General features: G+C 40.6%; 1 protein-coding gene across 1 annotated transcript in view; it reads right to left on the minus strand.

The window, feature by feature from the left end:
• Window positions 1-27,717, minus strand: part of cdh23 (cadherin related 23) — a 194,283-nt gene that overhangs the window by 77,894 nt on the left and 88,672 nt on the right. Inside the window, exons 9-12 of the mRNA XM_088916036.1 lie at window positions 27,592-27,704; window positions 23,985-24,173; window positions 19,172-19,321; window positions 17,852-18,010 (exon numbers count right to left, since the gene is read on the minus strand). Of these exons, the coding sequence (XP_088772162.1) occupies window positions 17,852-18,010; window positions 19,172-19,321; window positions 23,985-24,173; window positions 27,592-27,704 (611 nt within the window). The remainder of the gene's footprint in view (window positions 1-17,851; window positions 18,011-19,171; window positions 19,322-23,984; window positions 24,174-27,591; window positions 27,705-27,717) is intronic.

Below are 27,717 nucleotides of genomic sequence, written 5' to 3' on the forward strand. Positions count from 1 at the left end.
GTGTAACTTCGATGTAGAAAGCCCGCTCTCTCTCATATTTTGTAGCTGTTGAGTTGATAATATGTTGATATTCAGTGGTGTCAACAAACCTTCAACTGTATTATTTCATTGATCGGGGGAAATTGCAATTGGAAGTTTGTCATATGACTTTTCTTTCTGCAGGGAAGTCTTGGGCAGAATTCTGGTTTGCAAATGTTTTTCAGCCTGGCAATTACCTGAAGCTGAGTTTGTCCAAATGCATTTTAGATGGCTGTGGTTACACTCATATTATTAGTCAGCTGTCATTGGGCCAGGGTGTCAGAGAACATTACAAACTGCTGTGGAGAGAGTTTGTGATGTCATCACGTGCAGATCTTTATTGGTGGATCATTCTGACCCTTACAGTGGATTTATGACAGGTGGCCTATTGCATAACTGGGCTCCAAGAACTGATATACCTTTTAGAACTGCAGACTGAGAGGTGTCAAATTAGGTACTTCATCACTGGACTTGTCAAGATGGACCTACAGTAACTTCTGGTGGCCTGGTTTGGGGTGTTGGAGAGCCCAAATCCTGCTTGTTATCCACCTATCTCAGGAACATTCCAAAAATGCTGGCATAAAATACTTAGGATGTGTATTCAGTTTAAGGTAAAATACAAATATATCACTATATTCTTTCTGAACACTTAATCTGAACAAAGTAAACCATGAACCTGAGCAATGGTTTACTATATGATGACACATATTAGTAGTTGTCACAGTAGTAGTAAAGAAACTGCCTACTGCAGGTCAATGCCAGAAATAATTAGATGGCTAACATAATCCAGCAAAAAGTGAAATATGTTGTTTTATCTGAGCATCTTATTTCATGCAAAGATCCAAGTGAGCAAGCAGAGGTACTAGTATTTAGCTTAGACTGAACCACTTCTCAGTTAAATGGTTAAGTCAATATAATCTTTAACAAAGGAAAAGAGAAAAAAGAATGGACAAAATTATGAGGGAAGAGTAGATAGGAGAAGTAACTGCTTTGCAAGAAAGTGTTCTTCTTCAGGATACTATAATCTGTGCAGATAATTTGAGCTCTAAGTTTCCCAAACTCTAGGAGATATGCAAGGAATGATGTATTTGGAGAAAATACTGGTTTTCTTTTTATTTATCCTTTAGACTGGAAGACATCTCTTTGTTTCACAATTTAAAATAGACAAAATAGGTTCTCATTTGCTTACCATCCATTTTAGAGACCTAGCTTCCAACACAATGCATTCCAGTCATGTCATGTTTATTGTGCAGGTGGTGATCTAATGTGGTTGCGTCTCCAAAGTGTATTCTGATCTGCTGCCAATTGTGCAAATAACTCAAGCTCCATCTTGAACTTCTTCACCATTTCTGTCTCTCTCGTCAACAATACAGCAAGAATACCAAGAAACCAGATGACCAAATAACATATTGAAAAACAAAACAACATACTGTTTAAGTAATGATATTATATTTTAATTCCATTATTCTGTTGTCGTCAAGATATTCTGTTCATGAAATTCAGTCCTAATGCTGCATTCACAGCAGACAAAATGACATTTCAGCCCATATTTTACTTGTTATGTCATTGTTATTTTGCCCAGGCAATCCAGAACTCACATTCTCCTCTGAAACCGGGCACATTTGCACGAGGACTCTCCAGACTCGCTCAGGTTGATTGTCCCAACCATCTGCCTCCAGTTAACGGGTGCTAATTCCATCAAGCCTGGGATATTTAAATCCTGATCTGCCACTGCTCCATTACTCTGTCATTGAGCTACCTTCTGACCTGGGTAGTGCTCTCAGCATTAATAACCTGCATCTCCGAAGGATGCTCAGCCTGAATCCTGCCCTAAAGATTTTCCATCTCTCTCGAACCCTCTGCTTGTCTGCTCCTCGTCTATTCAGCCACCTTGCCTGGATCAGCCCCGATAGCTGCGCTCACCTACTTTCACGAATCAGTCCTGTCTGCTACCACTCTCTGCCCAGCTTTAGTGATCTCCGTCAGCTGTTGACAAGCTATTGGATTCATCAGGCTGTCAGCGAGACATGGCTTTCTTCATCTGCTCACTGTGTGATAACAATTGTATATAAATCTGCTGGGGTCATAGAGCTCTCTGTTCGTCTGCACTTTAACAACAAGTTTTAAGGCATTCATCTTTGAATGTTAAACTTTTCGCAGAAAACTAATTGGACCCAAGATGTGTTTAACATATTATTACTAATTTTGCCCATGACCGCATAAACTGGTCTCCACTTCAAATTCTCTTGCATTTTGAGGTCAGAGTTGTCCTGTTTGATATTGTTAAATCTGTTTGCTGATTCAATTAACAAAACATTCAATCATTAGTACACTGTAGACCTTAACTTATTTTTATCCTGGCAAGTTTTGCAAATGAGCAATTTTGTTGGTACTGTCAAAAACATGCTGAGGGCATTGAAACATTTAGAGAAGCTGATTGTAGGCTACATTGTCCTAATAATCAACAGCAATTGCATTTCATGATTGCCTTTTTATGGGGCTCATCCTGTACAGAATCTAAACTGTAAAAGTTAATCGGAAAGGTTTTGATGTTGTAAATAACAGCAGTCAGCATCCCCTTGCAAATATCTCTTGACTCCAAGCTATTTTCAAAAAGTACTCCATATACAGTATATCATTCAGCTCATCAGCAGCATCAAGCAGCAAAGACTGCATCTCCTGTTTAAGTTACATTCAGTACTCCTTATTAAATAATGTCAATTCACATTTATTTAGTAGGAACATTCAAAATGGTCATAAATATCTTATTGTGGAACACAGATAAACCTAACTGACAAATTGTGCACCACGTAATTTACATTTTGCAACTACTGTACATAAAACAGCCAATCGGCTCTGCAGACTCAAGGGAGGAGGGGAATTTTCGATAGCTTATTTTATATAGTAATACATAGATGAGCATTTTTATACCTGTATCTTTCACTGTTAAAGGAGATTTTCAAGCTGCCTGGGAATGAGCCCTGTTGGTGCATACTGTATGTTAATCTGATCAATGTTGGGTGAAAGATTGCCTGAAGTTTGGTTTCTTCTCACCCACCATTGTACTGCGCTAATAACAGTCAAAGATGAAACAGTAGTAGAAAACACTAGCAGAGGCTTTGAATAAATTTTTGATGTTCATAACGTACTCACACTGTACCTCCTTACTGAGTATAAGGTGTTTAAGATATTTGCACAGCAGTATAGACAGGGACACACGCACATGAACACACACTCAAACTCACAAAATTGATTCTTGGATCAGTAACTACTACTAGCAACCGAACGAGAAAGATGGTCCAAATGACCCCCTCTTGTTTCTATCCTGCCTTAATGCTCTTATTTTCTTGCTCACTGGCCAGAAATAATGTGCTAACTTTAGTCCTTCTTTATTTCTGTTGGAAAAATTGAGTTCTGCTCCATTAGGGAGGGAATGACCAGTCTGCTGAGAGCGTGGCAGTGCCACTTTATGTACCTGCTGCTTTTAGTGCCTTAGCGCTACCCAGGTCTGACTGTCACCTGCCTAGTGATGCACATACAACAGGCTGGTCCTCCTCAGGCCAGCTGGTCTGGAGTCTGCAGCTCCACACCAGCCAAGCCATTAAACAAATACCAAAAACCTGTTGCCACCATGTAGATTCCTCAAGATATCTCTGGCAAAAAAGCTCATAAATTGAAGAATAAAAAAAAATCCAATTTAAAATGCCTTTGTTTACTGTAACACCTAATTATCAGCATATAATTAAATGCCCAGTCATGGAAAACAAACACAGAACCTGACACAAAAACAGCAATAAGGAGATGCTACACTCTGACATCTGGCTTTTTATTCTCAACATTTGGACTTAATTATTTTTTATTATTTTAAATATTTATTATCTAAAGCATCATTTAATTGTCTGCATTCTTGTTATGAATTTATTAATAAATGACATACTGTATCTAGCCAAGACTCGTGCTACAGCAATTCAACAGGGCAGCCCTTCGGGTGGTTTGAAAAAGCTGCATGTCTCGCACACCTGCCCTAAAAGGTGGAGGCTCATGAATCGTTAAATAAAAGTTATTCCTAAATAGAAATAGTTGATGCTAAGAAATAAAGTGTGGCCAGTGAACGAATCCTAATCCAGCACATTCCCATTCCCCTCACTGCCTCTTTCAATGTCACTGTGCAGATACTGCCAATCTCCGCTCCCCCAATTTTGGGACTGTTGCACGAGCCCCGATGATTGACGGTTCCATAAACCCAGCGATGAGCGGGATAGCGGAAGCGTGGAGCTCAGCAGCTCGGCGCAGACCTGACACTTTGCAATGACGGAGCTCAGATAGCCATCTGTCCTGCCTGGGCTTCGTCAACAGGCCGCACTCATCCGTTCCAGACAGGAGGAAATCAGTTCTCTTTCAGCTCAAGGAAAATAAAGAAAACAACTGTATTTTCTTTAAACTTGAGGAAACTAAATAAGAATAATAAGAACAATCTTGGAATTGTTGCTGTATCTTAGGTGGATAAGGAAGACATTGCTAAAAGCTTCTTTTCAGGTAAAACTGCTACAATTTTTTCCAGTGTATTTAATTTGGTAGTGTTCAACAGACTTAATACTGCAAGCGGCAGAAGTTTAAGTATTAAATTGTAAAAATCGTAATGATACAGTATATAAATGAATACCACATGCACAACATCTTATAGACCACAGTATTAATATTTGTTTTGAACTTGAATAATTAATCATTGTTAAAGCCTAACCATAATGTTAGTGAAGCTGCTCCACATCACTGACGTAAGGGCACAGTGGTTTGCAATGCTGCCTCACGGCGCAGGGGTTCTGGATTCAACTCCTGACCTGTGGTGCTATCTGTGTGGAGTTTGCATGTTCTCCCCATGTTTGTGTGGGTTTCCTCTGGGTGCTCTGGTTTTCTACCCCTGTCCAAAGCCATACTGATCCAAATACTTTACTGGTAGGTAAATTGGCCCAGGAGTGAGTGTGTACAGTATGTGTTTGGGTCAGTGTGTACTCCGCCATGGACTGACAGCCCATCCAGCGTATATCCTGCCTTACACCAATGAATGGATGGATGTTCAATATTAATCAACAACATATAGTTGCACAAGTGTACCATCTAATCTGGCCCATTCCTTTCCGGGCATCACTTTTACTGTATAATACTGCACCCCTTTTCATCTCTATATAATAATAGCCACTGTCTCTGCCCTTGCACAGCACTGCTATTATACTGAAAAAAATAGAGCGTTAAATTCACTCACAAAAATATTGCAGTTGGGTAACACACTTGCAAAAACTATAGCAGTTATGTCTGTAATTGTAATTAACTGCTCAAAGTCCTGAAGACCCAGGTATTAAACAAATAAACATATGTGATAAACTATGTTTTTTGCCATAGTTAAACAGCACTGAGACCTACAGTACAATATATTATCAGGAAGCATATGAAGTGTTTTGGTATGCTAAATCCTGTCCGTCATGAATGAAACTGTTATGCTCTTTAATATTGACAGTGGTTTTACTTTTGTGCATTTGCTTAGTATATTTGTGTATGATGATGCTATAGTCCCAATATGTATATGATGGTAAGTTACTATAGTTTTTAATTTTTACCAGAGAGGTAAAACATGAACATGAAACAAACACATCAGCCATGAGTGGTACAATATGAAATGCCAGACCACATGTCTTCCTGCTTCGTTTCCTATTTATATCTCTACTGACAAGTAAGTGTGAAGCAGCCCTTATGGTGCACACTATTAACACAGCTGAAGACAAAGCAGATAGCAGCAGAAGCCTCGGAGGCACTTCAGCTTTTATTTAAACATGGAATTTAAATTGATGGGCGCCAAATTGCTTCTGCCGGATCCTCTCCAAGAAGCCATAAAAGAAACCAATTATGGATTGTCAAACTCTGTAACTGGCAGTGTGCTGACCCTGGCCACTCACACACTGCTGTCTTTCTCCCCACCCCACTCCAGAGTCGACACAGCAGAGTGAAGGGAGGTGCGTGGGGCTCACACAAGCATTACCACATGGGGTAACACTGCTACGTACAGTACGTTGCCTGGGTATAACAGGATTATATAGCAGGTTCCACTAATCAGGCCTCCATTTCAATGGAGTAGAAAACCGATATTCTCTCTTTCCTCCCTTTCCGAGTCAATATTCTGATAATACAAAAAGCAGTTGCCATTTTCTCTCGCAACCTTGCTTTCTGTTTTCCTCCAGATAACTTATTATGGACTTTAATCCTATGTCTCTCCTTTTCCCTCTTTTTTTCTACCTTTTCTTTTCCACTCCTTTTTGTGTGTTTCGGCATGTTAAGACCTGTTCATACCCCTGGCAGCTGCAGACTGTGTACAGTACCAGTGTTTTTGGGCAGAGTTACAGCAATCTGGAGCAAAACCTCCTGATGCACATTAACAATACTGAAAATAAAGTGTATTAAGGGTAAACTAACAGCTCAGTTTTTTAAAATGTTGTCTTGTGAAATACTGGGCATGCGTTATGATATGTTCTATTTTGCTTTAGTTGCATAAGGGTGCTATATAAAATATTTGTATTGTACTGTATCCTGCACAGATAATCCCCAAAGAACTCCCCTCTTCTCTCTCTCCCCAACACTAACATGCAGTCACACCCTAGACACACTCAATGAATGCAACAGACAAAGATGAAGAAATAGATAAAGATGAGATGAAAGTGGCAGACCAGCAATATAAGGCAATTCCAATTCATTGAGCTCCAATCACTAATTTATTTGCCTTTAATGCTCTTCAAACAGCCCGGTGTTCCGGCTTCTTCTTATCAATTTATCTCCGGATCCCTTATGTATATTTCGAGATGATTGACGGCTGGGCCAATTGTGCAATCTGACAGCTTGCCGCAGTCACTAACCTTTGCAGTTCTCTCTTCTCAATGATTCTGTACATGGGACTGAAAAAGAGAGCTGTATACTTTGTTGATTATTTGCATAGCTCCATGCAAATGCCGGCTTGTGCTTTCACAATTGAACTTTTGGCTGTGAAGAACCTAAAAGTTGATACATATACTAACCACAATCCCAGATATTTCCATACCTGGATTACATGGCATCATAATACTAATTCCTTACATTTATACGGTGCCTTTCACTACAGATCATTCAACGCACTTTACATATAGGAATCCACATCTGAAGAACAGCACCCACCTGGGTGAGATGAGGCAGCCATTATTCACCAGCAGCCCCACTGCAGAGCAGATCGGGTGCAGAACTGAGAAATTACTTCTACAAATGAATTAAGGAGGACCATAAGGGAGGATGGATTGTAGAAAAGTCCAGAGTGGAATTGAGCCAGATCACCAGTGCCGATACACCTACTCTTATGAAGTAAGTGAAAGGGGATCTTTGTTTGGACCTTTGTTTAACCTCTCATTCAGATGAACCTCCTACGCACAGTATCCTTGTGACTGTACTAATGGATTGGTATTGGAACTTCTTCTCCAGATAGAAGAGCACTTCTGGTCCACCAGCACCACTTACAGAAAACTTGTTTTCTTTAGAGGCCTCCCTTCCCAGTACTATCCAGGACCAGCTCTCTGAAATTTATCAAGATCAGGCTAGAAGGTCTAACCCTGTAAGTCAGCTTGTGTACAATAGAGTGTGTGAGTGTGATGCCGCCAGGGACTGTGTAGGTGGATGACAAAGTGTAGTAACTCTAGTGCTTGTTCATTTCCTCCTATGATCGACCCACTTCCTGTCTGAGTGGCAAAGTGAGCTGTTGGTGTGTTAAAAGGCTGGCTCAGCCAGCTGGCCAAGAGGGACAAACGTAGACAAAGAACGAGCCAACAGGGAGTGAGGAACTGCTCCATTAACACTGCTTGCTCTAGCTGGCTGCCTCTCTCTTTTCTTTTCTCTCTCTGGGACACACACAAAGTGCCATTGATTTCCCTCTTAGCACACCAGGACTTGGAATCAATACAGAGAAGGAGAAGGAGAAGACAGCTCCTCCAAAGGCTTAGCCAATCCTAATGAAATAAAACTGCTAAAAAAATATAGCTCAGAGAAAGCTGAACAACTCCAATAGTCAAATGGCCATCCTCAGTCATCTACCCTAGTGAATCTCGGGAATTCAGTTTGTCTCCCAGGGTCAATAAAACAAGTTTCACAAGCTAAATACAGGGAGAGGCATTAGAGCAAGCTGTTAGAGTTTAAGCTGTTAGAATGAACCTCACACCAAGCTTTCACAGGATAGTACGGAATGGATCCCCACACCTGTCCACACTTACTCATCTGCAAACCTTATAGATATGACACACCTCAGGCCCCTACACAAGTGCCCCAGACAAAGCAAACACTGTCAACCCACCTGTGAGCTGTGAGGAGGGTCTGTAGCACAACTCTCTTGTGTTAGGTCAGTAAATATTAGAAATGTATTGATTTACAGATGTATATTAGAAAGTGATTCCAATCAGTTCATCGTTTTAACATAGCATACAGTATTTATAAATATTGGAACATTGCAGCCAACACAAAACATCATTTCAATTAAATTGAAATAAAAAGTCCCCTTTGCATTTCATAGAATATTCCAAAATTGTGTAAGAGATATCCTAGGACTTGAAACCCTTTAGACCAGAGATGGATAACTTTAGTCCTAAGGGCTGCATAGTCCTCAGGTGTTTCATACTAAGTCTAAAATTAATCTATTGAACTACTTATTTTAATATGTTAAAATTGTTGGTCTTAATTAGAGGCTAACTGCACACATGCTGCAGATAACATCTTTGCTTAAAAAATACCAGACTCTGTAAGCATTATATGCAACAGAAATCAAATCCCTTCTTCTTTCTCATCCTTTAATTTTCATTCAGTGGGTTAAGCAATGTTAAAAATGTCATTGTTGTTGCATCGATCTTGGTCGCTAAACTGTTTAAACTTTAAGTATTTACTTCAACCCTGTCCTTCTTTAAAAAGCGAATCAAGGTTGTTTTGTATAACATGGATTTTAGTTCAGTTCTATTAGGTGGAGTGTCAACCTCTCCGAGACATCAGTTTTGGAATTTGTAAGTAAGATGACAGATGGATTGTGTCTGGGGGCTGGGCTGAAACAGAGAAGCAGGGGAGCAAGTGCTGTGATGAGCCCCCCGTACACAAATTCCGTAAGTCTTGTTCTGAGGGGGCTGCACCACGCAGATTGGCAGAGGACCAGATATAATAATTAAACTGATGAACACGTTTAGATTAAATCGCATGTGGGCTATAGTTCCCCAAGCAGTCTTTTATAACAAGTACACAGCACAGGGAGCTGGCCACAGTGTTAAAGTGATTTACATTTTCTTGTCACCTGTTGTCAGTAAACAGGGGGGCAGGGAGTGCTTTGTGAGGCCTACAGAAGGCAAGGGAATTACAGTAGGTAACGTCTAGAGATAGGCAGGCTCGCAGCATGCTAATCATTTTTCTACCAGCTAAGAAACAGAAGCCGCTAAGCATGTGACAGCATTTGATCAGCAAAATGTTTATATACACTAACACTGTTTTAAGGAGCTGTCAATTAACTAAGTTTTGCATTTTAAACTCAAAATTAAGAACTTTAAATTTATTCAGCACGAGTGACGAATTTTCGCTACAAACACGAAGGTATGTTGCAAACTGTAGCCTACCTAGTGCTAGTGCTTTCAATGAGAAGTTCTGCCATGTTTTAAAAAATCTGCTGAGCAACACACATATGATGTTCAGGCTTTCTTGATGCACATTCACACACTGAGTTGTGTATGTGTTTGGGGTGGCACAGTAGTGAAAACACTGAGAGCAGGAAATCCTCTCCACTTCACAACTCTGATGCAACCAGCTCCCTAATTGTTATATCGATCCTACTAATCACCAGTTACATAATTAAGGACCCGGTTGTAGCAAATCTGTGAAGTCGACTGGATCTGAAGGAGACTGTTGAGAATGAGAATCACTTTCATTTGCCAAGTACATTTCTTCGTACAAGGCATTTACTCCAGTATACTTGGTGCTGCAAAACCAGTCTACATATAGCATACACAAACAAAAGTAATTGTATTAATCGTCAATGGAAGAGAGATGGCAGCCAACAAACCTCTTAGCAGAGTGAGCAACACACAGAAGTTTATTGCCAAACCAAACAGTTATAGAGACAGTCAGAGTGCTCTTAATAATAGCTCTGTAAACTGTACAGTATGAGAACTGAATGAGAGACACCACAACCAAAATTTTCCACTTGGCACAAAAAGTACATTCTCTGCTGTACTTTCTTTGTGATACTGGTGACATTCATGTTCCATTTAAGGGTATTAGAAATCACAATTCCCAATAACTTAAGGGCGCCACCACACTTACAGCACACACAAATCATTGATTACCAGGGAGAGGGGATTTGTAGAACGTTTCTGGAAATCAACAACCATTTCCATTCTTTTAAGGGTATTAACTTCCAGGTAGTTGTTAGCATATCAAGATACCCATCTACTCAGCCCCCTCCTTCACATGGTCTCATCATCATTACTGATAAAACCTACAAGGGTGATGTCATCTACAGACTTAATTAATTTGATAGAAGAGTCACTGGAGGTGCGGTCATTGGTGTACCAGGAATAGAGTAGTGGGGAAAGCACACATCCTTAAGGTACACCTGTATTTACAATCAGTCTGACAAATAAAGCCCTAGTCGCACCCACTGCCTTCTATCTGTGAGAAAGCTGATAATCCATTGTCTGATGGAACAATTTATTGTATTAGGAATTTATACAATTTATTGTATTTGAAGGGGACTGTTGAGATTCTATCATGGCACAAAGCCTACACTTGAAAGTTTCCATTGTCTCTGCCTTGCCTGTGTGTTCTGGTAATATTTTCCATGCATTAATAACTCTATAAAAAAGCATTTTCTTATATTGGTTTCCAGTTATGCCCCTGAATTCAACTCAGTGAACCCGAAATACCTACTGGGATCTTTTTAAAATTAATTTCCTTTAAAATTTTGTAGACATCAATCAGGTCACCTCTAAAACGGCTTGTAACAAGATTAGAAAGATAAAGTTCACTCAGCCTCCCCTCACAGCTCATCTTCTATCCTGATATTAGCCATGTTACTGTTCTATGTATTTTCTACAATGTTTCTTGAGGATTTTGTAAAGGGGCAAACTGAGCTATTAGTACCACTGTACTATTAGTACTACTACATATCCCCACCAGAGACATGGGTATGATACAAACGTAGGGGTCCCTGCCGGCGAGGAGCCTGCACCCATGTTCACTGGCTACTCTAGAGAGATGGTCAGCGCCCTCTGCCAGGAGCCCCCAGGTGCGGTATAAACTATTCTATTCAGAGGAGAGAAAGCTTCTCAGTGCGGTGAGGCTAATCAATCAAAGTTTACAGTATATCTCCTTATAAGCACAGAAAAAAATGAAAATGGTCTAACTATTAGCTGTTAGTAAATAAATGTATTTACTTCAAGAAGAGGACAGAGGGTCTGTGTCTGGTTTATAAATTAGTTTAGAAAGTTCATAATTTACCAGTATACTGGATGTTGCAAAACACACTACATTTCCAAATGTGGTACCTGATGGGTTTAAGGCACAGATGCTCAGCTGATCAATGAATCAATCAAACACTGCATGTTTAACTCCAGGGGTTTATTGTGATTGACATTGTACCTCAGGAGTTTACATGAGTCCTGGGCAGGTGGGAGAAGACATAGGTCAGGGGTGGGAGTCAGAAAGGGCTAACCCTCTCCTGTTTTGCATTGCTTAGACTTGACCTACTGTATACAAATATATGGAGCAATTATTGGAGATTATTTTTGGCATAACCCCCCTTCAGGGCCTGACACAGAACAGCAGCAAGGGAGACACAGAGAAAGAGAGGGAGGGAGTGTGCTGCAGTGTGGGTTTGAAGTAGTGAATATTGCTAGGGGCTGCACTTTGTAGATGGTTCGTCATCAAGTCTGTTTCAGCCCTGTCTTCCTCCTGTCTGCTGTTCTCCCTCAGTACTAGTGATTAAAGAACAGAGAGCAAAGGTGGGGGGAGGGGGGGAATAGAGAGAGATACAGAGAATAATGGAAATGCAGAGAGGCAAGAACTAAACAGGTTTGGTGAAGGAGCCAAAACAGAGAGGTTCAGAAAGACAGTGGTAGAGAGCAGGAAAGAGAGAGCTGGAAATCCTATACATACATCACCTTCTTATCTGAACTAAATAGCACAGCTACAATAAAAAAAATGAGCGTGTCACATGCCAAAGGTGTTAATCCTTGTGTGTGCACCTCAATGTGTGAGAGGGTCATTTTGTTGGCTTTAAAAAAAACATTGTGTAGGTATTCCTGTTTGTGGGTGTGACCATCTTGAACAATAAGCTGACAGTATAGTGTCTATCTCTATTAATGACTGCATCAGTAGCAGTGTGATAAGTGTGGGTGACATTTCTGCTCCCTTCACTCCCCCTTGTATCACTGTCACACACACATAGTACATGTATAGTTATAAACTACAGGATCGGTCATTTTAAAAGTCCCTGACTCACAGTACTTGTTGTGACTTACTATCTTCACTATTAGTGATTTTTACTAAAATTCTTAGCAATTTTTTTATATGTTCCTCGTAAGTTATAAAACATTTAAAGATGCATGTATCCCTTGGCTTTTGCACAGAGACAGAATATCAGCACACTGTCCATAAAACATCTGCAGTGGTATTGCATCTGGGAGCTATTTCTCTATAGCGCTTAGGGGTTGCAAATGAATGGCCATATACCCACAAAAAAGCATGCTGTCACTTCCATATTCACTGTTGTCTTTTTATCACGTTTTCAACATGTATAAACATGAAGCGGCATGAAATACTTAAGAAATAGTGCTCTTTGAGTTTGTTATGTGAAAATCTAATAGTGTTGCATGTCACAGGAGTCAGAAGAAATATTGTAGCCAGTCAAGAAAAATGTATTATTTAGGCACAGACTCCATGCAGGAGTGTATTGTGTAGGAGTGACTCCATGGTCTTTTTTTATTACTCACATGGGTTGGTCTGCCCAACGAAAGCACCACCCTCCTACTCTGCCCAAGACGTACTACCTTGGATGCCTAGCATTGCCTTTACAACTCAAGCCGAAAATGGACAACACTTTCAAACACTGTTAGCATAAAACATATTCCATTAATCAAGCAAGAACAGGTTACCTATGATCCATTTATACAAATAATATGGTGAATTCCCAACGTGTCAATTTTCTTAGTTTCCTGGAGCAGCATGTGACCACTACAGTATCGGCTGAATTAATTTCTTGTAGATGTCAAAAGATATCTTTTCTTGGCACATCAGTATGAATTGTACTATATAATGCAGTTGTTTCTTAATAAGAAAGCTTAGACTGGGAAGAACTGAAAATTATATAGCACTTTCTGTGTAAAGGGAGAAATAACTAGTGAACCCCCAATTTTACTCAGCACTAGATTCAAGTATCCTATTGGATTAGCAGAAATACGTTTCATGTGTACTAACGCTGAATCTTTCACGTGCCAGAACCTACACCAAGGGTGCTGAGCCGCAATCTATAGCATAGTGCTATTATAAAACTGATATACATTGATAACCTGATATACAGTAATATAACTCATTAAGCTGGGAAAACATGAGGTGATCATTTTCACCCAGTCTCTGTCTTTGGACAGTAGAGTGGCTGCCCAGTTACAGGACAGAACAAAAATAAGTAATGACCTGATGCCCCCTTATTGCTCTCTAACAGGACAATGACACTCAGAAGTCCTCTAACCCAGCAGGTAAGAATGGAATTTTAACTTGGAATTACAAACTCTTGTAGCTTAAAATGAAATACAATTGTATTGATGGCTTACTGTATGTATGAAACATGTTTTTCTACTAAAGCAAAGGATATGTGCAAAGTGAAAAGGCACTGCAGCCAGACAGAATCTTTTAGTGCTTAGCAGGTTTAAGTAAATCAGGGTAAATCCAAGTGCATTCACAGAAAAGACAGCGGTGTGAATATTAACACAGAAACAGGCAAAACAAATAAATAAAAAGAGGCATCACCTTCCATATAAATATACAGGAAACCTAAAATAAAATTGTGGATTATAAATAATAAATGAAGAAAACAAAGAGACAAGAGAGCAAACAAAACACAAAAATGCAATTTTTGCTGATATAAAGAGTTTGTCATTTTCACAGTTCTCCAGGGTCTCTCACTGAGGCAGCTCAGGCTCTGAATAAATGACAATAAATATTTATCATAAAAGACACCATGCCTGATAAATATTAAAGTGTGCGCTCAATGGAGCTAGGGCAGCGAGTTGGAGCACGGGAGTCAGAGGCTGTGGGAGCTGTCCACCAACTCAGTGCTGAACGAACAAACCAGACTTCAGAAACAGCACCTAATGAGCGTTAGATCCACTACAGGCCCTGACTTCAGCTAACAAATGTGGCTCATAGCAGTGGTCCCCATCTCCAATCCCTGAGGCAGCTCTTACCTAGGTAACTGAACTAATTATGAACTTAATTGGAAATATTTCCAATGTCTATAGCATGTAATGACTTCAATAAAACTATAAACCCTGCAAGACTGCAGCCCTCTAGGACTGGTGTTGAGGAGCACTGGTGTATAGCAGTACTGCTGTAGGTGAGAAAAAATTGCAAATGTTCATTAAAAGAAAAATGCAGACATATGGGCAAGTGAGCCTGTATTCCTCAGTGTGTCAATGTATATACAAGTTTTTTACTACAAATTAATTTATTTCTATAAACAACAACAACTAAAGAGTTATGCTATGAGAATTCACAAGATTGCAGCATGGTAAATCCATCATAACTTCTGAAATGGTTTGCAAACATAGTTTGTAGCTGCAGGGGTAGCAGGAAATTCTACTTAAAAAGCAAAAAATCAAACATATACAGTGTATCATAAGTTCGTCTGTCGATGTGACTCCTTCATGGGGTGTACAGTATACTGTATATGGGATCGAATGGACAGCTTAGAGTTGCCATTTGGCTTACCAGCTTGTCTTTGGGAGGAAACAAGATAACCAGAAGAAACTGTTTGTACGTGCTTATTTTCTTAAAATCCAAAAAACAAGCGTGAAGTAACCAGCACTTCACGAAAGCCTACACGAAAGACCAATTAGCTAGTAAAATCTGCTGTGCTACGAAAGTTGTACTTTCACTGCAGAACTGGCCATGCTAGGAGAGCAAAGAGATTTTGCTGTCTGTGTTCAAAGTCATGCAGACCTCACTGAGTGCCTCACCTCGACAGCAGCAGCAGGGCTGAGCTCAGGCACACTCAATAGTTAAATAACTTAGCCACAGCGCTTGTCTCCTTTGTAAATTGTGCAGGGACCCTGGTGCACAGTAAACCCCTAACCTCAGGAATCATCTGTTTCCAATATCTCCAGCATGTCTCCCTAAATTAGGAATTATCTGTTTCCAATAGCATTGTGCTGAGATTCATGTGAAGCTGCTGTGATTATTGCACACTGACATGGAGCGTGGCATGCATGGCAAGTGCTCTGCTGACTGTAAAGTGCTGAAGAATAGTGAGAGAAACCCAGCCTACTGGAGCTTTGGCATCTTTCTTCAACTTTTAATAATGGTTCTTCTACGTGAACTCCATCAGAGGGAAGCCAAGAAAGTTCCCTATCACTATCTGCTCATTTTGAATGGCTATTTTTTTTTTAATGCTGCATATCCACAGGACTCATCCTGAACAGGGCCCTGCAAGCTTTGTTCCTGCTGTGTTTGCAGTTCATTCCTTTGATGATATGTAGTTTGAATGTCACTGATGGCTTTGATGGTTGCGACAACAACAAACTATCAGTGAGATTAAAAACATCGCTTCAGTGACTATATTCCTCGATAAACAAACATTCCAAAAGTCTCAACATTTTTCAAAAGTCCAGCCTGTGAAGGGTACCTGTCATTGTCAAAATGATGGACAGCTGTACTGGTGGATAGCTGGAGGTGAAATTGCAGTCATCTATTCCAAACACACACACACAGACATTCCAACACATTGCAACGTGGACAATAAGCAATAAATCTCAATTAAATGTAACAGAATGATATGCGCTCGTTGCCCTTGTAAGAAACTGTTAGGTGCATTTGCACTGACGATGACATTCTACTCTGCAGTGCAAGCTGACGGCAACCCCCCCACCGCGCTATAAAGACATCACAATGATAACTTCTATTAATGTGAAGTTAATGAATAATTTAAACATCTGCTTGAGATAATGAAGAGGCTGTCATAGTATCCAGGCATCCCCACAGCTGTGGACTATGTGACAGGTGTTCACAGGGCGAGTGGGTAGGAGAGCGTCCTGACTCGTTGCTTTCTGTACTGATAGCATCTCCACACTCCACTGCACAGTGGGGGAAGGGGGGTGAAAAACACACACACACACACTACACACTCACTGTAGGCTGTGCATCTGCAAAACTGCTATTAACTGCTATTACAGATACAAAGTATTGGGAGCTCTGGAATCAGTCCAGAGAAGAGCAAGCAGGTATATTTATGGGCTCAAAGGAGAATGTCCTACTCTGACAGTACAAGCATATAGAAATAATATTTTTAAACAGAGAAGACTATGAGTGAACCTGATTCAAGATTCAAAACCCTTAAAGGCAAGTTTAAAACCTTATGTACTTCTTCAAAATTAACAGTGTAGCACGATCCAGAGGACATCAAATGGAAACTAAGGCAGGTGCTTTCAAAACTGAAGAAGGAGGCACTTCTTTGCACGATGGATTGCAGAAGTGTGGAACAATCTGTCTAGCCATATTGTTGAGGCTGATTCCCTGGTTTCTTTCAAGAAATGACCTTCTCAGCTTCTCTGACCAATAGCTAAAAACTACTAACCTTATGTTCTTGTAATGCTTGCTTTTATAGGGCATTTATTTGTTTCCAGCAGTCTGCTAATTGGACAATGCTTCCTATACACTGAAGCAGCTTAACTGGTATGGAAAGTAGCCTCCTTTTTTTTCTTTTCAGAGTTCAGCTGGTTAGAGCTCAGCAGAGCTGTCAGTGCTTTGTCATTGGTGTCCAGGATTCAGTGAGTAGGTGCCTAACTGAAAAGAGTGAGGGAGTGAGGGCTGCACTGGCAAGTCCTATCAGTCATTTACAACCTAACTCGGGTCTTCAGTCAGCTTTGCTGATATCACTGACGTCTGCAAAATGACAGAAACTAGCTTTTCTCAGTGCTGTGACACTGAATTAGAGATGATAAGTATTTTATTTACTTTCTCAGTTTCCCACAGGTGGTGTGAAAACTGTAGTTAGATTTGATTAGAAAAACAAACTATTTCATTTTCTGTAGATGGTGCTATTTGAATGAACTACACTGCTAATGTAAAATGAATTAAGTATTACTGTCTTAACCTCACTTTACATTTGACTAAAGTCGATTATATTATTCCTTGGTGTCTCTTTACATCAGACATGAATGTATGAGAACAGACCTGCTTCCATTCTTTGTTAATGAGCTTTAGTTTGCTTGCTTGCTTACTCTGTTCTCCTCCCCCCCCCCTCCCACTCCGACGGCAGGCGGAGCGACGCGCCGGTTGGAGTATTTCTCGGTCGCAGTTAATGGCAATGTCAGCTCAAAGATTTGGTTCAAACCACCAAATGGAGACTGGTGTGCCGACAAGCGGACCCTGCTGATGCGGGATTAACGCTAGGAAAGAGAGAGTTTGCTTGCTTGCTTAATGCTGGTTCAGAACCACGTTGGAGGTGAAACATGACCGTGGTACGATAAAACAACATGCGTCTCAAACTGCTCGAGACATGTCAACAGGGGGTGCACAGGACAGGGCTACTCACCAGGACCTGCAGCACAGAGCTACCCACTGATGTGTTTTCCGGTAGGCTGATATTATATAGCGCCTTGCTGAAGATAGGGCGGTTGTCATTCTCATTGATCAGGTCTATGCGAACCCGGGCAAAACCAGCATGCTCCGATGATGTCTCGTTGGCATAAAGCTGAAAGAGGAGTGAGGCAGAACAAGAAGTGTTAACAGACACCCCAGTGGCACACATCCTTCTATGGTTATGCTCTGCAAAAGATTTTGCAAAAATATTTTTGTGTCTTTGCTTTCTTAATTTTGCACTTCAGGTCCTGCTACAAAAGACAGGTTCTTTTCTAAAAGAAAAAAAAAGACTTCCTTTAATTAAAAGAAAAGATTAATTAAATTCTTGCTGGTAAAATAATCAGATTTGGTAGGGGTAGTAACTTTAAGCAGTTTGTATGCTTTGAAATGGCTGTGAGGACTGCCCTCTTCTCACTGTGTGTGTTAGAATGAGGAATAGAAAGGAATAAAGAGAGTGAATGTGAAAGCGTGGAGGAAAGTTGGTATGATTTGGTGTAATACTGTATTTACTTTCCCCAGATGGGACTGAACTAAAGAGTCATGCTTTACAGGACTAAAGGTGTCACAGATAGAAACTCTTGCTTCTCAAGCAGTGGGTCAGCAGTTGGTACCTGTGCACATATAATACATCCGGCCAGTAGGGGTCACTCACCACAAGGGGCACAGAGAAAAAGGTCACGAGAAAAACAGAGAAGAAGTGTGATAGAGATGTAGTAGAGTAGTAGAGAGACTGAGAAGCAAGAAAATGAAAGGGTGTGAGAGGATGTAGAAGTTAGGTCACCGCATTACAAAAATGATATTGCTGCTCCAGAATCAGTGCAGAGAAGAGCAACCAGATACTTTCTGAGGCTAAAACAAATGTTCTACATTCTACATCTACGTTCTACATCTGACAGCTAAAAGAATTATATCGTTATGGGTCTTAAAAAGAGAAGACTACATGGATTCAAAATCCTCAAAGGCATTGACAAATGCAAACCAATGGACCCAATGAATCCAAAGCCAACAGGAAAACTAAGGGAAAATGAAAATAAAACAGGGACTTCTTTACACAAAGTAAAGAAGTCAACCTCTTTAGTAAACCTCTTACTAAAGAGCTACCCAGCCATGTTGTGGCAACGTATACCCTAACTTGTTGAAAAAATGGCTGGATGATATCCTCAGACCCATTAGGTACCATCAACCAAGCTAGACGGGCCGAAATAGCCATTTTCTTGTTCTCAGCCTTTCTTCTGATCTTATGTGTGAGAGACAAGGAGAAGTTGGCACTCACTGAAAACTGGTAGCTGTTGATCGTCTCATAATCCAGGGGTACGGCCACACGAATGCGAATGTCCGCTCGACCCTGGACAGAGGTTGGTGAGATGGTGAAGTGGTCTGAGTTATTACCTGTCAGGAACACTTGGAACATGCTGTTCAAGCCCTGTGATGGAGACAGAAATAGAAAGCTATGAAGATTCACATGGAAAGTATGAATTACATTTCAGGTACATATATACTGTATATACATAGTACATGTTTAAGTACACTGTTAACAACTGTGTTATCTTAGCTGTGCTGCTGTGGGAACTTACAGTAATTAAAGTGTTCTGGCATTCACAGTGCATTAGAGTTTTTTACACGCAAAAAGTGCTGTCACATTTTTGTCGTGATCTTCCTCACTGTAAAGTTTGTATGAAGTGAGAGCAGTGAAGCCCGAAAGGGAGGGGACGTCGCAGTCAGTTTGGTAAATAAAGCAGAGCTAGACTGCACTGCTGGCAGAGTGAGCCATTGCTCTGTGAGTGCAGTGTGTTATCACCTGCATCCCGACACACAGCCTCCAATGACTTGAAGGGCTGCTCTTCCCACATTCATTAAGGAAGGATTAATTAAATTTGTCTGGCAATGACATACAAACTGTTTCTGTGGTCCATTGAATTGTTACGGAATATGTATGCCATCGTAGTTCCAAAAAGCTAATTGGTGCCATTTATTTATTTGTTTATTTTCTGAGTGAAAAAGCAAAACAGGTTTAAGTTGAACTCATTTTTCTGTTAGTTTAAGTTTGGAAGTTAAGTGTGCAGATCAGTAACGTTTTGTGTAACTCAGTCTTATAGTGTAATTCAGTGTCTCAGGCTGTGGGACACACAATGGGACACATGGGACACACAATGCCTCAGTGCAGACACTGCTGGACAGCAGGGGCATGCCCACTGGTCTGTGCACAGTAAAAAGAGCTGCTCCCAGCTCCGAGCTTATCTTGATCAGACGCGCTTTGTGACAGAAAATCAAACCCTATGCTGTCTTCATTAGCTCAGCACCTCTCTCAGCTCTTAGTAAGCTTAATTAAAGACCAGGTTCAAGTGGTTGGGGGGTAGATGGTGGGGGAGGCGTGTAGACTGAAAATGCTGTCCCCTGATGTCTACAATAAATCCATTCTTTCCTATTGACTTAAGATAGGGAATTTATTAAACTCATACCTGCTTTATTTAACTACAGTGGTGGGGGCAAATGTCTCTCGGTACATTGGCTACACAATTGTAATTCAAATAATTCATGAAATTTCACAGTTGCAAGCAAATGATGAAGAGGGCAGCTGTATTACTGGACACTGGAGTGTTTGACTGCGAGTGTGGGGCACTCAGCCAGGTGTCATTTATCCTTGATGTTGTATATGCCGCATGAGTATCTGCGCAGGTCAAACAACAATCAGGATCCTAGGAAAACCTCTTACTCACAGGCTATATTTGTTCTATATGGAATTTATGTATTGATTTGTGCTCTCAAGTGTAGGGTTCTGCCACTGGGACCCTGGGGCACCTTTACAAAGTCAAAGAGAAGAGATCTAGAAACATGGTAACTTGCCCTAATCAGCAAATGACTTAAACTTAAGTGGTCCAGTAAAGTCATTTAGATCTCAGGTGTAACGACAATTGTGCAGGACTGGGTTTCATATTCTTGCCTAATGATTATTGTAATTAAAAGGTATTTTAGTGTTATTGTATTAGACCATAGTATATTCAGTAGCTTAGTGTTAGAGCTAAGCTGCAGAGTGTTTTGTTCAGTTTTAGAGGACAGGTATCTCAGAGGTAGGGTGCAGAGCTTCCATGCACTTAGTAGCTCAGTGTTGAAAGCATTAGAGCACTGGACTACAGTATGCATAGCAGATCATAGAGTTATAACAGTGGACTGCATTGTGTTTAGTAGTGTGTTTATTAATTGCTGACCAGTACTCAGTAGTTTGATGGTAAAGAGTAAGGCTGCGGTATGTTCAGTAGCTGTAGCACTCATTTGCAGAGTGTCAAGTTACTCGATGTTAGAGCTGGGGTGCAGTGCAGTGGGGTGCAGTGAGCACTCAGAGAATATTCCTTGCTCTGCCATGAATATGTGTGTTTGCAATCTTTGCAATCATACTATCACCTATGTTTTCCTCTATCTCTTCATCTGTTTGCACCCAGTTCCCTCTCTATTTATTAATATACAGTACCTACTATTCCAGCTCTTTCTTTCTCTCCTTATGGTTGTTTGTGGATCAGAGGTTCATTCTTATCTAAATGATGCAGCTCAGAGCTTAGTGATGATCTGAATACCAGTCCAGGATACTAATATCTTATTACAATACCCCCATATTTCTATGGTATTAATAGACAAATACAATTGATCTGGAACTAGAAATCATTATATTGTAAATGCAAAAAATCATTAAACATTTAAACTAAAGCATTTGGTGAATACAGTAAAAATAACACTTCACACAAAAAAACAGAAACCAATATGACCCAATACTTTTAAACTAATCTGGAACCTTCATAAATCCCTGTCCTTTATCATTCACTAATTCATGCCTATTGAAGTTTGAACTGCTGGTTATGATATATACTATCCACTTGATTTTAATCTAGCTCTTTCAGAACAGATTGTCAAGAACTACAATAATTTTAGCTGTACATAAGGAAATGGCAGGAATGATGTCCAATGGCTTGCAATGATTGTCACCCTCTTTGCTGAATCTAATAGTGCATTTATGGCCTTATAAAACCCCAAAGATTATAAAACCTGAAATAAATATGTAGGGACTACTAGACTGAGGTGGACTGATATATGAACCATCATGTAACTACAAGAAATGGGAAACAGACGTTCCCACAAGTCAGACATAGAGGCAGTTTGATAGAACCTGTTGCAGGAAATTAAATATCTTTTACAATAGTCCTGGGGCCTCTCCAGAGGAACAGTGAAAAACAAAAAGAAGCACAAAAAAAATTTGTTCCAATATTTGTTTTGAAAAGTTGCAATAACATTTGTGGATATACAGATTCTAATCAAAGGATCTTGGTTATTAAGGCTGAGCCACTCTAGCTTTAATGGAATAGTCTATGAGCCAGACTTTAACTCTAATCTTACTTTACATTAATGCCAGTGTAGCATTTTTTATAAGCTACTCATTCTCATTCTTAGTTTATAAGAAAGTCCCTATGTTCCCTCTTTATCTATTTCCAAAGCAACAGAATCAATAAGGGACAATTTTAGAGTAACATGGAAATGTAATCTCAATATGGCAATAAATGTCAGAAATGAAAGGTTAAGAACTTTTAAATCAGCTTTAATCCTCTGTCATGTAACATCACATCAGAGGTGTGAAGCTGAATTGACAACACATGTCATGTGACGACTCGCTTTGAACACTCGGTTGTGTATGAAGTGCTCAGAACACAGTCATTGCCAAAGAATTTTTCTGACTTTCCTTTAGAACATCTTACACCACAGTAAAAGATGTGGCGGAACTGAATGAGAACACCAGCAGGTGTTTGAGCTTTACTGTAAAGTGCCCTGGGCTCTCTGGCATGAAGAGCACCTCATAAGAGATGGAAATAATACTCCCATTGCACAGTGGCTTTTAGGTTTTATGATGTACAGACTCCTTAAGCCAAAAAAGTTCAACCTTTTTTTGCCATATTTTAACAGAATCTGCATGGACAGACAGGGATTTAGAGCATTATTTTAAGTTCTGTATTTGCTTTCGTACCTCATCAAATTTTTATAAGAGCTCGAGGTTAATGAAAAACGAAGTGGACCAAAATGCTGTGCAGTGAAAGCCTTATTTCTGTCGCCGGAATTGGATTGTTTGCATTGTCTTGCATCCTTGGCAGGTAAAGGCTTTGGGTTTAGACCAGGCCTGCTCTCTGATACACTAACACTGTCTGCTGTGCACACAGATACCACTCCAGAGTACACAAGCCTGCCTAAAGGACTCTTATCATTTCACAGGTGTATTGGGTTGTTTGATAGAATTTTATTCCCATTTCTCACTTGAGTTTACTGCAATGAAAAAAATAATATTGCGGTTCAGAAGGTATGTCTCTCTGTCTTCTCTCTCTGATCACCCCCTCCCCCCTCTAGCTATTTCTGTTTCTCACTCTTCCTTTCTACACGTCTCTCGCCCGGTGATCTCCTTCCTTCACTATCCCTCTCTCCGCTCTCCTCTTCTGCACTTTCTCCGGCTCTGTCTCCACTATGCCCTCCTCCCCCTCCCTTCCTCTCTTCTCATCTCAGAGTTATCTGTCAAATTCCATCCACACGGCTGCTGTGTAGGAATCAATCAGAGTTGACTAGCTTTCGGCTTATCTCAACTCAGAATGATTGATTTTCCTCGTTAGGTATAATTTGATGCTCTATCCCATCTCTTCCAAAGCAAATTAAATTGTAGTTGAGTCAAATCTGCAGCTAGTTCTTGCTTGCGTGTTTGTGTGAGGGAGTGTGTGTGTGTCTGTGGGGGGGGGGTGGCGGTGGTTAGATACAGCTAATAGCAATTGGCGGACACATGATGTAAAACTAAAGAGGATGCTGTATGAGCAGCCCTGTCTGCAGCAGCTCCCTCAGGGCTGCCGGCTAGTTCACAGCATACAGCACTCACAGCACTGATCTTATGGCTCATAGCATGTACAACACAGATTTTAGATCTCATCCGATGCAAAGCTCAAAGAATGCACAACACAGACCTTACACCTCACGGTTCTCAAAGGACAGAGCATATAACTGACAGCACACGGAACACAGAGATCACCCTGACACCTCCCCCACTTGTCCCTGTCCCCTCTGCCCCTTACCTCGTCCTTGTCCTGGGCCTGTATGAAGAGCGGCAGGGCGAAGCCGACCTGCGCCAGCTCAGTGATGCGCACGCGGTACTCCGAGCTGTTAAACTCGGGTGCATTGTCGTTGACGTCAATGACCAGGATATTGAAGGTGGTGGTGACTGTCGCATTGGAAGGCGTACGGTCATCATTGAGCTCTGTGCCCTGTGAGACAGAGAGAGCAAAAAGAACTACATAAACCACGTCAGGCACAGCGTTTGGAACTCTCTTACTTTCCTAGAAAAATCTAACAATGTAATTAATATTATCATTCAACAAATATATTTCATGCATGTTGGCCAACTTTGAGCAAGGTTCCATTAACAGAAACATGGAGGTGGTATTAAATATACCTGCACACCTGAAGAAGGCTCCATGGCCGAAACGTTGTGTTCTCTTTCTTCTTTTTTTCAGCATGGAATAAACCTATTACTTGTTCCTTTGCAGCCTACGCATGCTGACGCAGCTACCCATCTGAGGTATTAAATATATTTGCTTTTCTGCTTCAGAAATTCAATTTATAGAGGATCTAACAGCTTTTTAAACTTGAAATGCATTTAATTGACTCCAGTGCTATTCAAGCTATTTCCCTGTCCTGAGAAAGAAAGCACTCACATGGCCACTGAGCACAACTGTGTTTCCCAGAGTTCACAGGAGAGATTCATTGACCACCAACACACTGGCTGGATCCACAGATTAGCCACCATACAGAAAACACTTGGGTTGAGGTGTTTAATCATTTTCACTGCAGCGCTAATGCTTTCGATGCATGAATTATCATATTTAAACACCTAAAGTGATAGTTGTTCCATAGTTCAGCAACAGAACAGATTGGAACATCTGGTAATTGACTATGCCAAGAAGAGGAAGTCAGAGAGGAAATTATCTGAAATATTGCTCTTCATAATTGATCCTGTGGCTTTAAATAATAAAATGTCACAATGGGAAAGCACAGAGTAAGAGCCACGACAAAAAATCAGGCAGACTTGAGCAAATAGTGTTCTTTGATTAATAGAAGTTCTGCAGCAGCCCATTATAAGAGATCCCACTGAGGTGAGCAGGCATGAGCCTTCACTTGCAGCGTTAAATACCATGAAGCGAAGGCGCATGGCGCCGAGTGCAGTGCAATGGGGCGTAATGGGTTATCGACTGCGCGGTGCGCTGAAGAGAGGAGCTGAGAGGATGTGCTCGGTGGGGTCAGGGGTAATAACGCAGTGTCACTTTCCCTCATTGCACCCGCTCTCCCGCACAGCCCTCCTTTATTGAAGTTGAGAAATTAGTTTTATTACTCCGACTCGGAAAATCAATGCTGCCACTAAATCCTGTTTGAGGGGGAAAAAAATAAAATCCATACTTACAAATATGTTTTTCGGATTCCATTTTTATCTTTTTCCCCCTTTCTTTTAATCATTGATTTTAATTAAGAGGAGAAATCAGCCAAAGAGTGCATTAGCTGGCAGACGTGGAGGAATCACAGTGCACACACAGACGCCCCTGCTCAACTTGAACTATAAATTGTATTGTACTGTACCTTTCCCTGTTAACTGATAGTGAAAATTGATGCAGATGCCACGCTGAAAGAAAGTTCAGCCTGCAAAAAGGAAATTCCTGGATGCAGTATTTTATTTCATATGAAAAAAATGAAAATGGTGAAACCACAAGAATAAAAGTTCATTTTGCAGTTTAATGGAGCTGTTATAAGAAGATTGTGTACTTATCTACCCTGTGGTCTGACCTCATTAAATTTGTCCGTAGCTTTGCACAGAAGGCAGTTTCCTGGCCATCCAGAGGGGTTGTGGAAAAGGCAGCTCTCTGCTCAGTAGGGGGTACTCTTTCACCCTTGCCCATGTTTAAAATCATAGAAGAAATTCAGCTGTAACAGATCTGGTCCACCTGCCCAGATAAGGTGCAGTATACTGTATGTTTAATATCCCTCACTACAAAACTGCTGTTGTGTAGTGTTTGTGTTTCTGCCTCTGGAGATTTCTTAGAAATATCTATGCACATTGTTCTAAAACAACAAAAAAACAACTATCAGTCTAGTCTTTCTCACAACAACCAGCTAGGCACTGTGGAGGTTGACATCACAGAACTTAGCATTGGGCCAGTAAAGGCTGCGTTAAAAGAAAGCCTGCACAGGGTTAAGAGATGCACTGACCCCATGCAATTTAAATCCATGTTCTATTGCAGACTCTCCAACTCTTAATATGCCTCCTCACTGTAATCCATTTTTCTAAACAGGAGGGCATCTTTCCTTCACAGGCAGATAACCAGTGAATTTTAATCCTCAGACAGCAACACAGAACCTTCTGTATTACACTGCTATCCTGCGAAGAGAAAAGTGCAGCAAGACTGCCGTAGATAAGGCCCTGTTGGGACTAGAGTTCTCTAAACATTTTAGTTCCAGTTGATAAAAGAAAAAGGTTGTGGCCTTTTAAACTGAGGCTAATCAGTAATGCTTAGAACAAGGCAGGTTCTCTCAGGCAGAGTATGTTGTTACAGCGGTGTGATGGAACCCAGGTTGCTGGTGTCAGAGGGAGCATAGGGGAGACTGTTTTCCATGCTTAGTGTCCAATAATAATGTGGGGGTGAGAGGGAGAAGGGCAGGGGAGCGACGCAGTGCGTGGGCGAGAGGTCACTGTATTTCACTTACAAGTCACTCCTCAGGGATGGCAGGAATTCAAGACAACAGAGAAGTGAACACAGACTCAGAAAAGAGATATTGGAACCAGCAGGGCTTTGCATTGTGCTGAACAGCCCATAGGATATTAAAGCCAGCTCATTCTGTCAGAGCTCTGGTGTGTTATCTTTCAAAGAGCTGCAGGGACTGGCGGCTCTCCCCTGAAATAATGAATTTGTCCTCTTATTTGTATAATATCTCCCTATTGGTTTTATACAGTATAATCCACAATACTATAAAACAAAATATTTTTTCCCTCTTCTTTCAGGCATATTCCGGATAGGGCTGGGAATGGCAGGTGTTTTAAATATAAGAATTTGACTGTGAACAAAACATGCACTTGCCATTCTCGTATTAAATAATACAAGAACGTCTTTAATGATTTTGAAGTATTCAGACTCACTGGATATAGAATAGTTCACATTTCTAACCTTTTCCAACTATGCCAAGAAGAGGAGGTCCAAGAGAAAATTATCTAAAATATTGGTCTAAGGAAACTTTTAAACAGAAAGCAAATTAAGTTAAGTGTTAAGAATATACACAAGTGTTTTGTTGGGATTACCTTTAAAAACTTGAACATAAAAAACAAAGCCTAAAGCTGATTCCTTGAAATCCTTAAAAAATGGTCAGACATGCTCCTTGGGAGGGTAAGCTACTTGAACCAAACGAGTAAGATGCATCAAATACTTTCTTCTGATTTGAATCAAGAGAATTTGAGAGTAAAGTACATTTGACATTTATAATACAATTACTTTTCTGATTCATACCTGAACTTTGTACAAGAGGTCTTAAGTAGGCTACAATACCCGAAAGCAATTGAACTCTTGAATTAAACCCTTGTTATCTAGAGGGGAATGAAAGCAGTGGCCAAGCCCCTCCCTCTCTCAGCACGCCCAGACATACCCTGACGGTAAGAATGAATCCGGCACTGTAGAGAGGGTTCTCGCGGTCCAGCTGTCCGTTCAGCGTAAGCGCTCCGCTGATGTAATCCAGAGCAAAGATGCTGTTGGTGTTGCCTGCACAGATACA

This window comes from Atractosteus spatula, chromosome 5, assembly GCF_055471065.1.
Source record: "Atractosteus spatula isolate fAtrSpa1 chromosome 5, fAtrSpa1.hap1, whole genome shotgun sequence".
Classification (NCBI taxonomy): Eukaryota; Metazoa; Chordata; class Actinopteri; order Semionotiformes; family Lepisosteidae; genus Atractosteus; species Atractosteus spatula.